This window comes from Theobroma cacao, chromosome 3 (genome assembly GCF_053813885.1).
Source record: "Theobroma cacao isolate CCN51 chromosome 3, ASM5381388v1, whole genome shotgun sequence".
NCBI lineage: Eukaryota > Viridiplantae > Streptophyta > Magnoliopsida > Malvales > Malvaceae > Theobroma > Theobroma cacao.
This window is the reverse complement of record NC_142641.1, coordinates 4152931-4165040: the sequence shown is the minus strand read 5'-3', so window position 1 is coordinate 4165040 and position 12110 is coordinate 4152931. Positions and strand designations below refer to the sequence as shown.

The window sequence follows — 12110 nt, the reverse complement described above, 5'->3', positions numbered from 1 at the left end:
TCGCCATTGGGCACAATTTATGCTTTTATTACGTAAGCCAGGTGGTGACAAAGTACAGTAGGAGGAACCGAAACTAAAGCATAGGAGCTAGCCTCCCCATAGTTGATTTCTTGCATGAACACTTTCTCTACTAACTAAAACATGATCAAACAGAGTCTGGCTGCTTAATGCTTTTTCCGAGTAAGAAGCTGCTTGAACCAATAGGCTGACATCTTAGGGTACCTCTTTAGGTTCGAGAAATCAACGTAGACAATGCCAAACCTCGAAGTGTAGCCTAGTCTCCATTCAAAATTGTCCAGCAATGACCATGCAAAGTAGCCAACTACGTTTGCCCCACCGTCAACAGCCTTTCTCAGCTGAGTTAAGTAAGCCTTGTAGTAGTTGATCCTTGTAGTGTCGTGCAATCCCTGGGAAAGGGTCACATTTCCTGGATCATCCATCCCTGCAGAAACAAGCAAAAGTATGAGATTCAAAGCAATTCAATTCTATTTCTTCACATTAACTGAGTAGAGAAACCAGGCAAAACATCATGCAATTTAATTAAATTCAAGACAGAGATATTTACTAAATTCATACCATTTTCAGACAAAATCACAGTAGGATTCCCATAACGCTCTTTTATGTACATCAGAGCCTTATACAACCCCCAAGGTACATTGTAGAGCCAATTAGAATTCGCCTGCAAGCAGTAAGATAATCGTGTAAGGCAAGTCAATTCAACGTTTGCTCAAAACAACATATTTTTCAGGGGGAATTCATGTTGGGAGAGGTGATTGGCATAGACTTACTCTTGGACCAATTGGCACTCCCCTTTTCGCATCTGTGCAGGTGACAAAAAACAATAGTTCAGACTTTAAGAGTATATATGAATAAAAGAACTAATGTCATTGTGAAAGAAAAAGTGTCTTACAAGCAAATCCAGCATTCCAATCTTGCTGATAACCTAAAACTTTTGGTTTAGACTGATGTGGATCATACATATAGTAAGCGGTGTACTGGTTAATGCCCACAAAATCTATTGATCCCTTCACCATCTTAACCTCTTCTTTTGTGAACTTGGGTAGCCTATTCCCAACAATCTCCTGCATTGTCCTTGGGTACTCTCCATACACGATGGGGTGGATAAACCTAAAAAATTTCAGGAAGCACTGTTATAAATCTCTTCAAATATATTGCAAAGCCCTGAAGATTATAATTTCTTTTATGCTCTTTAATGCTTGTGATTTTCTTCTGACATTGTGCTTGAACTAGTTCTAGAAGCACATTGATAAAAGTTCATCATTGCTCTTCTTACATATCATTCTCAAAACTCTTGATTTTAATCATATGATATGTAGCTGAGATTAATGCCAATTCACAGATCTGGCTTCCTATCCATATGAGATAATAGTTTCAGTTCTTCCATGTCAAGAAATGTTGTGAAACTACGGTCAAAATTATTAATCAAATACCTCACCCCAAAGCTATATTGGAGGGGAGAATGAGATGAATGTATCTCTTGCTATTTAAAGTCTTACCATCCTACATGAAAGTCTCTTGCTCTTTGAGCCGCATAATTGTCAGCCTTCGACCTGGTAAGAGGTTCGTACCATACAAAATCCAGGAGAATTCCAATCCTTCCCTTCTGTTTTGGCTGAAAATATGTGTATATATCAATTAAGTTAATCTTTGAATGCGCTCTAATAGTTTAAGATACTATCCCATTCAAATCAAACCAACAACTATTGATCTTACTTGGTACTTTAAACGGTATCTCTGCACTGCAGCTCCATGGGCTAAAATCAAATGATGGGCAACAATGTAAGGCTCGGTTCCAGAATTGCCTGCTGTACAATTCCCATATGCTTTGGAGCACCTTCCAGGAGCAAAGAACCCATTATCATACCCAAGAGCAGCAACTACTCTCGGTTCATTGAATGTCATCCAGTTCTTCACCCTGTCTCCAAAGGTCTTGAAACAGAAGTCCGCAAAATCAGCAAAATCTTTTCTGAAGATTCAAAATATATATCAAAATTTCAGTCATAGATCATGTTAGGTGTGGATCATAGCTTCAAACTACAAATCCAAAATCAAATATGTAGTAACATGTAATGAATTATGTAAACCAAATGTTGCTTCTTGGCATGGTACTTACACTACTTGGTAACTCAACAATCCATTATATCTCTTCTCAAGTGCCTCAGGAAGATCATAGTGATATAGATTAGCATAAGGAGTAATGCCTGCAAATAATTTTAGATTGATATCAGCTCCCCTGTTTCAACACAACCGGGCAATACTAGTTTGGGAATTCTTACATTCTTAATCTTTATAAAGAATTACCTCTTTGTAGCAAGGAGTCGATCAACCTGTTGTAGTATGCAACTCCCTTCCAATTTACTTTCCCAGTCCCATCTAAATAAAACCAATTGAAATAAATGATAAGCAACACGACACCAACAACAACTTCTAATGATCAAAGTATATGTACTATGTTGATGATGGAAGTACCAGGGAAAATCCTGGACCATGAGATTGAAAACCTGTACGCATCAAAATTCAGGTTTGCCATAAGATCCACATCTTCCTGTAACAAAAGAGAAACATTTTAAACTTGACATTCCCCTGTAGATGATGCTCAGGCCAGCAATGACAACTAACGTTAACAAACTTTTGTCGTTAAAGAATTAGAGGGCTAAATGCCTATCAAATACCTACCTTGTAGCGATGATATTGGTCCACTGACACTTCACCCGTGGCATTCTTGGCAACAATCCCTGTTGATCATGTCGCAGAAATTAACTCTTTTAAATTTGTTTTTCTTCTTTTTTACATTTGACCACTTTAGCATCAGTTACATTACCGGGAATTTTAACGAAGACGTCCCAAATGCTGGGGCCACGACCGTCACCACTGGCCATGCCTTCGACTTGATAAGCGGACGTGGCTGTTCCGAACACGAAACCCTTTGGAAAACTCTCCCTGCTCAGACCTCCGGTGTCCAGCTTCACCGTCTCAGGCTGCACTTGCGACCCTTCATTGCCTGCAACGTACCGGGCAAGAAGAACTAGGCCGACCCAGAAAACCAAGGAACTCATTTGGACTCGCATTTTCAAGAGCTGTAGAGAAACGAGAGAGAGAGAGAGACTGAAGAGTTGGATAGTGAGGAGTGTAGGGAGGCAGCAATGTTTATTTATAGATAAAAAATAAAGTATAAAAGCGATCGGCAAGCCCTGCAGGGTAAGGCTGGCGTTACATCATTGGTGGTGGGGACATTTGGACTTATCGGCTATGCCTCATCTCTTCCTGTCGTTTCTCTATCCATCTCATCTCTGGGAACACATTCAACGTTTGTGTGCCGAAACCCAGACCTTGCATTGCCATATCTCTTTCTCTCCCTCGCCTAAAATCAGCTGTACACTACTTGCCTGATCTTATCACTTAAGCTTTAACATAGTCCTACACTACAGAGACTTCAAAATTGTTTAACCAAAATCCTGTTTAGCTCACCTTCTCATTTGTCCTGATAGAATTAGATTGGCTCAGTTTTCGAGAAAAGAAGAATACTGTGACTTAGGCAGAAGACCAGTTAATCACATGAAACTAAATCCAGTGTAACGACAATTTCGGGATTACGAGCCATGTTGCTGACAACAAGGCACAGATCAGTGTCATTTAGTTCAAAAAGCAAGGGCTACATCCGACAAGTCGCATTTTCCTCTGCCTCCGCCACTTCATCTACATTTTACTCATTTTCTTTTATCCTATCCACTCTCTATCTATCAGATGAATCACCCCACGGTAACATATCTGGAGAGATCAACATGATAAGAAGATATTCTACCATATCAAAATATCAACATCCCTATTGATAGGATGAACAAATGATATTCTAATCAAATCATAAACACATTTAGATTAGAAATATCTTATTCTCGTCTTAATCTTATTTAAGATAATATATTAATATGTTTAGTCAATATCATATCATAAAAAATAATAAAATAATATTCAAAATCTTTAATCATAACAATACAATACATTTGATTTAAAATATAAATATAAAATTTTAATTGAAAGTAATAAAAAAATAATTATTTAAAATTATTTTTATTAAATGTGGTAAATATATGACATGTTACTATCAATTTTTACCTTGCACAATCTTTAAAAGTTTATTCCAAAAATCCAAATGACCCTTGAGATATGAATTATCATAATGGATCCAATGTTACTGAGCACAATTGAGTCAATATCGCGCTAGTCTCAAGCTTGGTTTGATTGAAAAATTATATGAATAAATATCATATTTTAGTTATATACTTATAAAGTATTAAAAGAATTAAGATTCCCAAACTGCTCGAGTCGAGTTGTACTAAGCTTGAACTCGGACTAATTTACGTGATTTAGTTTTGTGATCCGAAGAAATTAAAATGAGGAAAGGGGATAAAGTTTGTTTTGTGGACCACTTTCCCATCTGTATATCACATAGCTAAAATTTAGTGCTTAGCTTAAGCCTTCTTCAAGTTTATAAAAAGGGAATAATTAGAAAGGCATGTTCAATTTGACATTAATAGAGTTATATTTATTATATGAAATAATAAATTAAATAATATTGATTGAAGTTATCCTAAGTTAAAATGAAATGTCCTTGACCCAAAAATGGTCCCTTCTAAAGCTGTGAATCCCAGCCCTACACGATGACCGTTCGCTTCCAATGAAAATATCTCTTCAACTTCGAACCTCGTCTCTTCTTTTTTTGTTTTTTTTTTCCTTATTCAAAGGCACGTGAATTCGACTGTCTCCCAGACTCCCATTTTGTATCACGTCGTTTTCTGCTGTCTAATCAATTCCCTTATTTTTAATTAAAAAAAAAATTCAAACTACATCTTTTAAATAAAAAATTATATATCAATTAATGAATTAATGCTCAAAAGTAAAAAAAATTCTATTACCTGCCTAATAAAGTCACCAAGTTTTGTTTTTCTTTGTTAATACTATATAATTAAAATTATCATATTATATTATAATCTTATAAAATAATAAAAAATTTATATGAATTTTTTTAAATATAAAATTTACATAATATTTTGATAAACATTATATAATTTATAATTGTAATTAGACAGTTATTATAATATAATAATAATTATAGGATATGATCTCATGTAAAGGAAAGAGAGACGTTATTATTATATATCGTTATCATTTATATTTTATGTATTAAAGCAAAATTAAAATATATATATTTTTGTATACAAGTAAGTAATACTATTGATTCTACATCAAGTAAAAAATAAATAAAATTTCCTTTTATAATAACAAATGCTCTTTTCATCTCAAATTAGATTTCTCTGTATTTCTTTTTGGGTTTTAAACTATGTTTACCTTCTTCTTTTTTTAAACTTATAACTTCATTTTTTTTAAAACGTGTAATAGTGCGTCGGTGGCAGACAGTCTGACACTGGTCGATAGGGCTGGAATTGTCCGTCGTTGGCATCGAGTTAACCACGTGGTCCTTGGCCGTTGACTGGAGAGGATAGAGATGGTCCTCCTGCATGCCTGTCGATTCATCTGGTGGGCTGTGGAAGGGAGAGAGAAAGAGAAAGAGAAAGAGAGAGGGAGTACAAGTGATCCAGGAACCAGAAGAAGTATCAAGACTATATGATTCAAAGGCTCTGCAAGGCCACGATACTATCCGGATATAACAGGGACAAACAAAGAACTGCTAGGTACGAATCTGTTAGAAACACTCCGAACTGTTAGCAATACTGCGAAATCTGTTAGAAACACTAGGAATAGAGCCCATTTTTCTGAGAAGCAAGGCAAAACCTTGAGATTGTTTTGGGAATTCTTTTCTTCTTTTTGTGCAGACACCCATTCCAGAAATTTCTCCTTTCACCTCCTTCTGTACTTTTGCTTCTTCTTTTTTTTTTTTCCTTTGTTTTCTTTTTCTCTTTTGTCCATCTCTCTCCTCTCTTTTCTCTTTTTGATATCATGAGCGGCAAAGGTGGGGCAGTGGTGGACGTGGAGGTAATGGGTCAAGGGTCAGGGATAAGGGGTTTCCATCTCTTTACATAATCTTCTTCTTTTGCTTTTTCAATTTTCATTTCTCTCTTCAACACCGGGGTTTCCATCACTTTACATAATCTTCTTCTTTTGCTTTTTCAATTTTCATTTCTCTCTTCAACACCGGCAACATTGTGAAAGACCAACAAAACCCAACTATCTCTCACGAATACCAGTTTCAACATTTCCCCACATTTTGCTTCTAATAGCATGTTTGGTTGAGGGAATGACTCCCTTTATTTTTAAAAAATTTTGATTTCTTTGTTTGATTAAAAAATAATTCAAGAAATAGTAATTTTATAAAAATGATTATTTTTTAAAATTTTTCAAAAATAAAAAATAGTTAATATCACCCTTCCTCATGATATTAATTATTTCATGATTAAAAAATAAATTTAAAAATTAATAAAGATAAAAATATCCCTTACAAATTTAAAAATTTACAACTTTATTAATATAAAATATTATTTTTCTTTCTCTTCTCTTTCTCTCACTTGATTTTAACTTTTAATAAAATATTAATATTAAATTATAAATAAAATATTAATATTTAAATTATCAATTATTAAAAAAATAAATTATAAATTATTTTTATTTAAAAACAAAATAAATTAAAAATAAATAAATATAATATCATTTAAATTAGATAAATAATATTAATAATTAAATCATCAATTATTAATATTTTAAATAAATTACTAATTATTAATATTTAAAAAATAAAATAAAAAATTAATCATAATAATATTTAAATTAAATAAAATATTAATATTTAAATTATATATTATTAATATTTTAAATAAATAATCAATTATTAATTTTTAAAAATAAAATAAAATAAAATAATTGATCATCATAATATTTAAATTAAATAAAATATTAATATTTTAAAATATAAATAAATATTAATATTGAAATTATCAATTATTAATATTTTAAATAAATTATCAATTATTAATATTTTAAAAATAAAATAAAATAAAAATTAATCAATAATATTTAAATTAAATAAATATTAATATTTAAATGATTAATTATTAATATTTTAATTAAATTCTAGATTATTAATATTTAAAAAATTTAATAAAAATAAAATGTCACATAAATAATAAATGGTGTTTTGTCTTTTTATTTTCTATTCCTTTCTTATTTTAAAATTATTGTTACCAACCAAACACTACAATAAGTTATAATAATTATTCATGTCCTATTCTTTTTGTCATACCAAATTAAATAATAATTATTCTATTCTATTCTCACCTCATTCTATTCTTACATAATAACTATTTTATTCCATTTTTATCTATTTCGTCGATCAAACGTACCATAAAAAAATGTGATTGATAAGTTATTTTGGGTTTGGGTTTGGACTTCAATTTAGCAGGTGGACTTGATGATGTTTCGTAGGCCTTGTTCTAGGCTTGGCTTTGGACTTAAGTTTAACAGTCGGCTATACATTTGTAGGACATCTCATTCTGATCTGAATTATAATTATTGGATGGCTGGCTTTCGGTTTTAAGGTATGTATGGGTCGGGTTTTGTGATTGTGTAGGTAAGATGGAACTGAAATAGATTTTAATGTTTTTTTTTTGGATATTCACATTAGTCATTTTTCTTTCATTGAAAATTGTCCATAAACGCTCCTTGTACGGTCTACTTAAAAAACTACTGTTGTATTGCTTTATATTTTCTACTACTACCTATAATATTTTACATATGTAACTTTTAAAATATGAACTTGTTTTATTCCTCACCCACAAAAATTTATAGAATCAAAAATATAATAAACAGTTTCATTTATATTACTTTGTAATTGATAGTAACGTTTGACGATGGATATGTAATTGAGAGAAAAGGAAAAACAACCAAAAGAACCTGAAGGAAGGCAGAAAAAATGGGCACCTCTACTTCCTGAAAGGAAGACCCACAACAAGCAGTCACCTGGCAAAATGGGCTTCCAAGCAGCACCATCATCCTCTTTTCTCTCGCCCTTAGTCTGCCATACATATCCCAATTTGTCTCCCTCTCAATTATCATCTCTGAGACCCTTCCTACTTCCTCATAAGCATGTCAACTCTTTTAAGCCACACATTCCTTGTCTCAATTCTGCCAAATTCCTCAAGGCAAGGACCCGAGCTACCCTTGATGAGAAGGAGAAGGAGCCACTCCTTGTCCAAGAGCAGGAGCCAAGCAGAGTACGTTTTTCCTTTCATTCAATTGCTTGGTTACTAGAGAATGCATTGATTTTCATAACCTGTCATCTTTCCATTGTGTATATAATATATAATAGGACGTTGAGGAGAGCGTCAAAGTGTTGAAAAATGCAGCCAAAACGAGGAAAATCCCTGCTGAGGAGGTTCTGTCAGCTTTTTCTGTTATTGAGAAGGCCAAACTCAACCCCTCAGCGTTTCTTGAAACTCTTGGTGGACCGGATTCCCCTGGCAGAACCTGTGTGCTCATTTTTACTGCTGAGGTTTCGTATGATTGTCATCTTCGTTTTAGATATGCTCGTGGCTTTCTGTTGAATGATTACCTCAATGCTATTAAGCTTCTTTAATTTGGGTTTGTAGAAACAATTGAAGGGCGGCCGCTACCCTCAATGCTATTAAGCTTCTTTAATTTGCGTTTGTAGAAACAATTGAAGAACGGCCGCTACTTCCCTCTTACAGCTGTTCAGAGGTTCGATGCTGCGATAAGCTCCTTAATCTCTTCTCAATGTGATTAAAAGTTCCGGCTGCTTAAAGTGAATAACATAAGTAAAAGTGAAACATTGAAAGCTTCCAGCTACTTCTAAATAGTTTGAAGTTCCAATGCTGGACATATTCCCTAGGGGTGGTATAGGATTCAAGAATTAGGAATTGTAGAACTGAGTCCAGTTCTCTGATAATAAAAAAGAGAAAAAGCTGACAACAAAGATTTTACATCTGGTTGCATGAGCATAATGCCTCTTGGAAAGCATTAGCAAAAAAGGTTGAAAGTGTGTTTTGGATATCTTTTCGAAACCTTTCTTATAGTTTATTTTACAAGTATACAATGTTTAGTTTAGAATTATGCTCGGATTTGTTTAGCTGATTCAAATCATGTATTATATGGTCGGATTAGTTCCCTTCAGTACAACACGTCTGAAATTTTTTTGAAACTGTTGCATTACTTGTATTGGAATAATTTTTAAGGTTGGGGGGAAAATTCATATGTTATAAGGAGGCTTTTAATCGAAGTGTGTAGTTTTTGCTGAAATTGCTTGTTTAAGATGATCATTCGTGCTCATAGTTGATAGAATTCAATGCATTCATCAAATGTGATATTTCTGTATGGTGAGTAATATCTTTAGGATGAATTTGGATTTGATTTGCCTGTTGAAAAACCAGTGATTAACTTTTCCACTGCTTTTATCGTGCCAATGAAAGTAGAACTAAGCTAGCTGTTCCTTTGCTTTTTGTCAACTTTAGAAACTAATTAATCATTGCTTGAACTGTTAGGCAAAGAGGATTGAGAATGGAGTATTTCTAGGACCAATTGGGTTCTTAACCTTTGAAGGAAAATCTTCATGGAAGAACAGAATATTGTCCTTCATCTTTGAGAAAATCTGAGTTAAAATTGGACCTTTTAACCCTTTAGAGATCAGGCTTGGCCAGAAAGAAGATAGAGAACCAAGCACAAAGGAACCCTTCTTTATCTGGTTTTATATTGATGAAGAAATAGCAGTTGCTCAAGGCAGAAGCGGAGGAACAGCATTTTGGTGCCAGTGTCACCGTGTTACTACTTAATGCTTCTTTGAAATCTCTGAAATATACACCAAATTGTATTCCTAGTAGAATGATAAAAATATTCCACTCTGTACATAACTAGATCTCCAACTATTCCAAATGTAATACATCTCTAAACTTCTTGTCTCAGATGAGTTGATTTTGAAAATCACATGCTAATTTCATTTCATAGTAAAGTTGAGTTGCTTCACTAGCAACCAAGCAGCTTCCTTTGTTATACTCTAGAAAAGCTTTGAGCTACCATTTAGTTTTTCGAACTTCTCTGCTTTTCTTCTAGGTTTTATCAGTGTTTTTTTTGGTTCAACAGTGCTTTTCCCTTTAACATATTACCATCAGATAACAATGCCACTGAGATTGATCTCAGAGAATGAGCTTCTGTTACAGATGCTTATTTTTCGTCATCTTTTTCCTTTTGTAGAAACCTTGTCTGTATTGCATCTGCTTTTTTTTTGTCGCGTTCCTCTGTTACCTAGTCTCAAAGTGAAATGCTACTCTTGGAAATACCAAAATGACAATGGTTGATCTGCCCTGAAGTAGTTAGTAAATGATTGAACTCAGAAACTAAAGTCAGCAACTCTTTGATTTGAACTGAATATTCCACACCTTTAAGCTTGACAACAAAAGTTGAGTAGTTGGCTTCACTCCATATCTGTCAGCTATAGGTGACATATTGAAAAACATAGTTTGGAACACAACTGAAACAAATAGAAAATTAAAACATCTCCAATTATTTAGTTCTTGGCCATGGAGTAAAGCATGAATGGAAACAAGAACTCATTGCTGGCTTGCTGCCAAGGAACGCAGGTAATTGATGCTAGCAGTAAAGTAGTCAAGCAGCTTATCTCTAGGTGGAAGGCATGCTTTGATCAGCAGAATTTCCATGAATTCCTGCCCCCATTGGTGAAGCAGTGGCGTCCTCTGGCCATCAACCAACTTCATGCATCCAACTTCTTCCATAACATTAAGCCAATGAGGGATCCAACCAAAGGCTAGATCCAGATACCCTATCTGTTCCCCTCCAAAATATTTCTTCCCTTCAAGCTGCTTCTCAAGAAATGCAAAAGACTCTGCCGCAGATTCTATGGCTTTTTCTTTTTCATTTCCTTCAGCACGGCAAACATCAAATGCACCATGCAAGCACTGCATTTCATTAAGAAATCAAAACAAAGAATTAAACAACCACAACACCACTTAAAACTAGAATGAAATTAAATGGCAAATGGTTTTGATGAAGTACCTTTTCATCGGCAAATTTTGCCCAAAAGCAAGCTATGGCTTTCTCATATGGATCTTTAGGGAGCAAGGGACTGTCCTTCCATGTCTCCTCAATGTATTCAAGAATGATGAGTCACTCGGCAATCGGTTTACCATTGTGAAGGAGAACAGGGACTTTCTTATGGACAGGTCTGTGGGTAAGAAGAAGAGGACTCTTGTTTCGTAAATCTTCTTCAAGGTACTCATATTTCACACCTTTAAGCTTCAAAGCCCATTCAATCCTTGTGCAGAAAAGGCTAAGTGAAGAGGCTATGAGTTTCAATTCAGCCATGTCAAAACAATTAACACTTGTAAAACCTCACACTAAATTCAGGATTTCTCTCTTTTTGATGTAATGAAGAAACTAAACCCAAGTCTGTATTGACTGGAATGAAGAAACTAAAGCTGTGAATCCCAGCCCTGCATGATGACCGCTTGCACATCGATGAGTTTGGAACAAAACTGCCTTTCTTGCTGCACAGCCAACGTGCCACGAGCAGCTCCTGGAGAAGCCGAATGGGGTCTTTGGACTGTATAAATATCACACCCAGAAATGGATGCAATTGAGCTGATCAGAATGCTTTGAATTGCTGATGCTCCACCAGTAGCAAATGATTCGTTGTGGAGGAGAAGGCATTCCAAATCTTTCTGCATCGACAGAAATTGGCCCTCAATCAAGAAGGAGCCTCCAATTCTAGCACTCCTTGTTCGTTCAAGCTGTTAGACATTACTCTCATGATGGTGATTTGAATAAATGTTTGAAGGATGAAGAAACACAGACCAAATAAAGAAAAGTGAGTATATCAGCTTGCAGGAATGAAAGGAGAAGAGGAACCAAAACTCACCGTTTAAATAAAAGGCAGATGACCAATGCGCAGCGTTTTGATTTGTTTTTAAATTTCAGTTAGTAGCTAATCATTAGTTAGTTAGCAATGTTTTTAGCTTTATTTTTCTTTACTGATCGCATACCTGTACATATAAATAGCACTATGTAATACCCTGATTTCAATGAATGAGATAATACCAAGGCACATTCTCATC

The 12110-nt window shown here is 34.3% G+C and overlaps 2 protein-coding genes and 1 pseudogene across 3 annotated transcripts; 1 reads left to right on the top strand and 2 right to left on the bottom strand.

The window, feature by feature from the left end:
• Positions 1-6: 6 nt before the first annotated feature.
• On the bottom strand, positions 7-3146 carry LOC18604248 (beta-glucosidase 44-like). Its single transcript, XM_007036617.3, has 11 exons — positions 2843-3146; positions 2698-2756; positions 2491-2566; positions 2323-2394; positions 2135-2222; positions 1735-1987; positions 1518-1633; positions 911-1128; positions 789-820; positions 577-679; positions 7-442 (listed from the first exon to the last, which is right to left on the bottom strand). Exons 1-11 carry the CDS (start codon positions 3087-3089, stop codon positions 165-167), a joined length of 1542 nt encoding a protein of 513 aa, XP_007036679.1. The 5' UTR covers positions 3090-3146; the 3' UTR covers positions 7-164.
• A 4286-nt stretch (positions 3147-7432) lies between these two features.
• Positions 7433-9992, top strand: LOC18604251 (uncharacterized). Its single transcript, XM_088804659.1, is given in 5 exon segments — positions 7433-7568; positions 7869-8243; positions 8339-8521; positions 8681-8739; positions 9527-9992. Coding segments are annotated over 4 exon segments (777 nt in total). The 5' UTR covers positions 7433-7568; positions 7869-7997; the 3' UTR covers positions 9816-9992.
• Positions 9993-10098: 106 nt separating this feature from the next.
• LOC18604250 (glutathione transferase GST 23-like) lies at positions 10099-11872 on the bottom strand (annotated as a pseudogene). The gene is made up of 2 exons (XR_016025322.1): positions 11053-11872; positions 10099-10955 (listed from the first exon to the last, which is right to left on the bottom strand). The product of XR_016025322.1 is annotated as a glutathione transferase GST 23-like (transcript).
• Between the last annotated feature and the right edge of the window lie 238 nt (positions 11873-12110).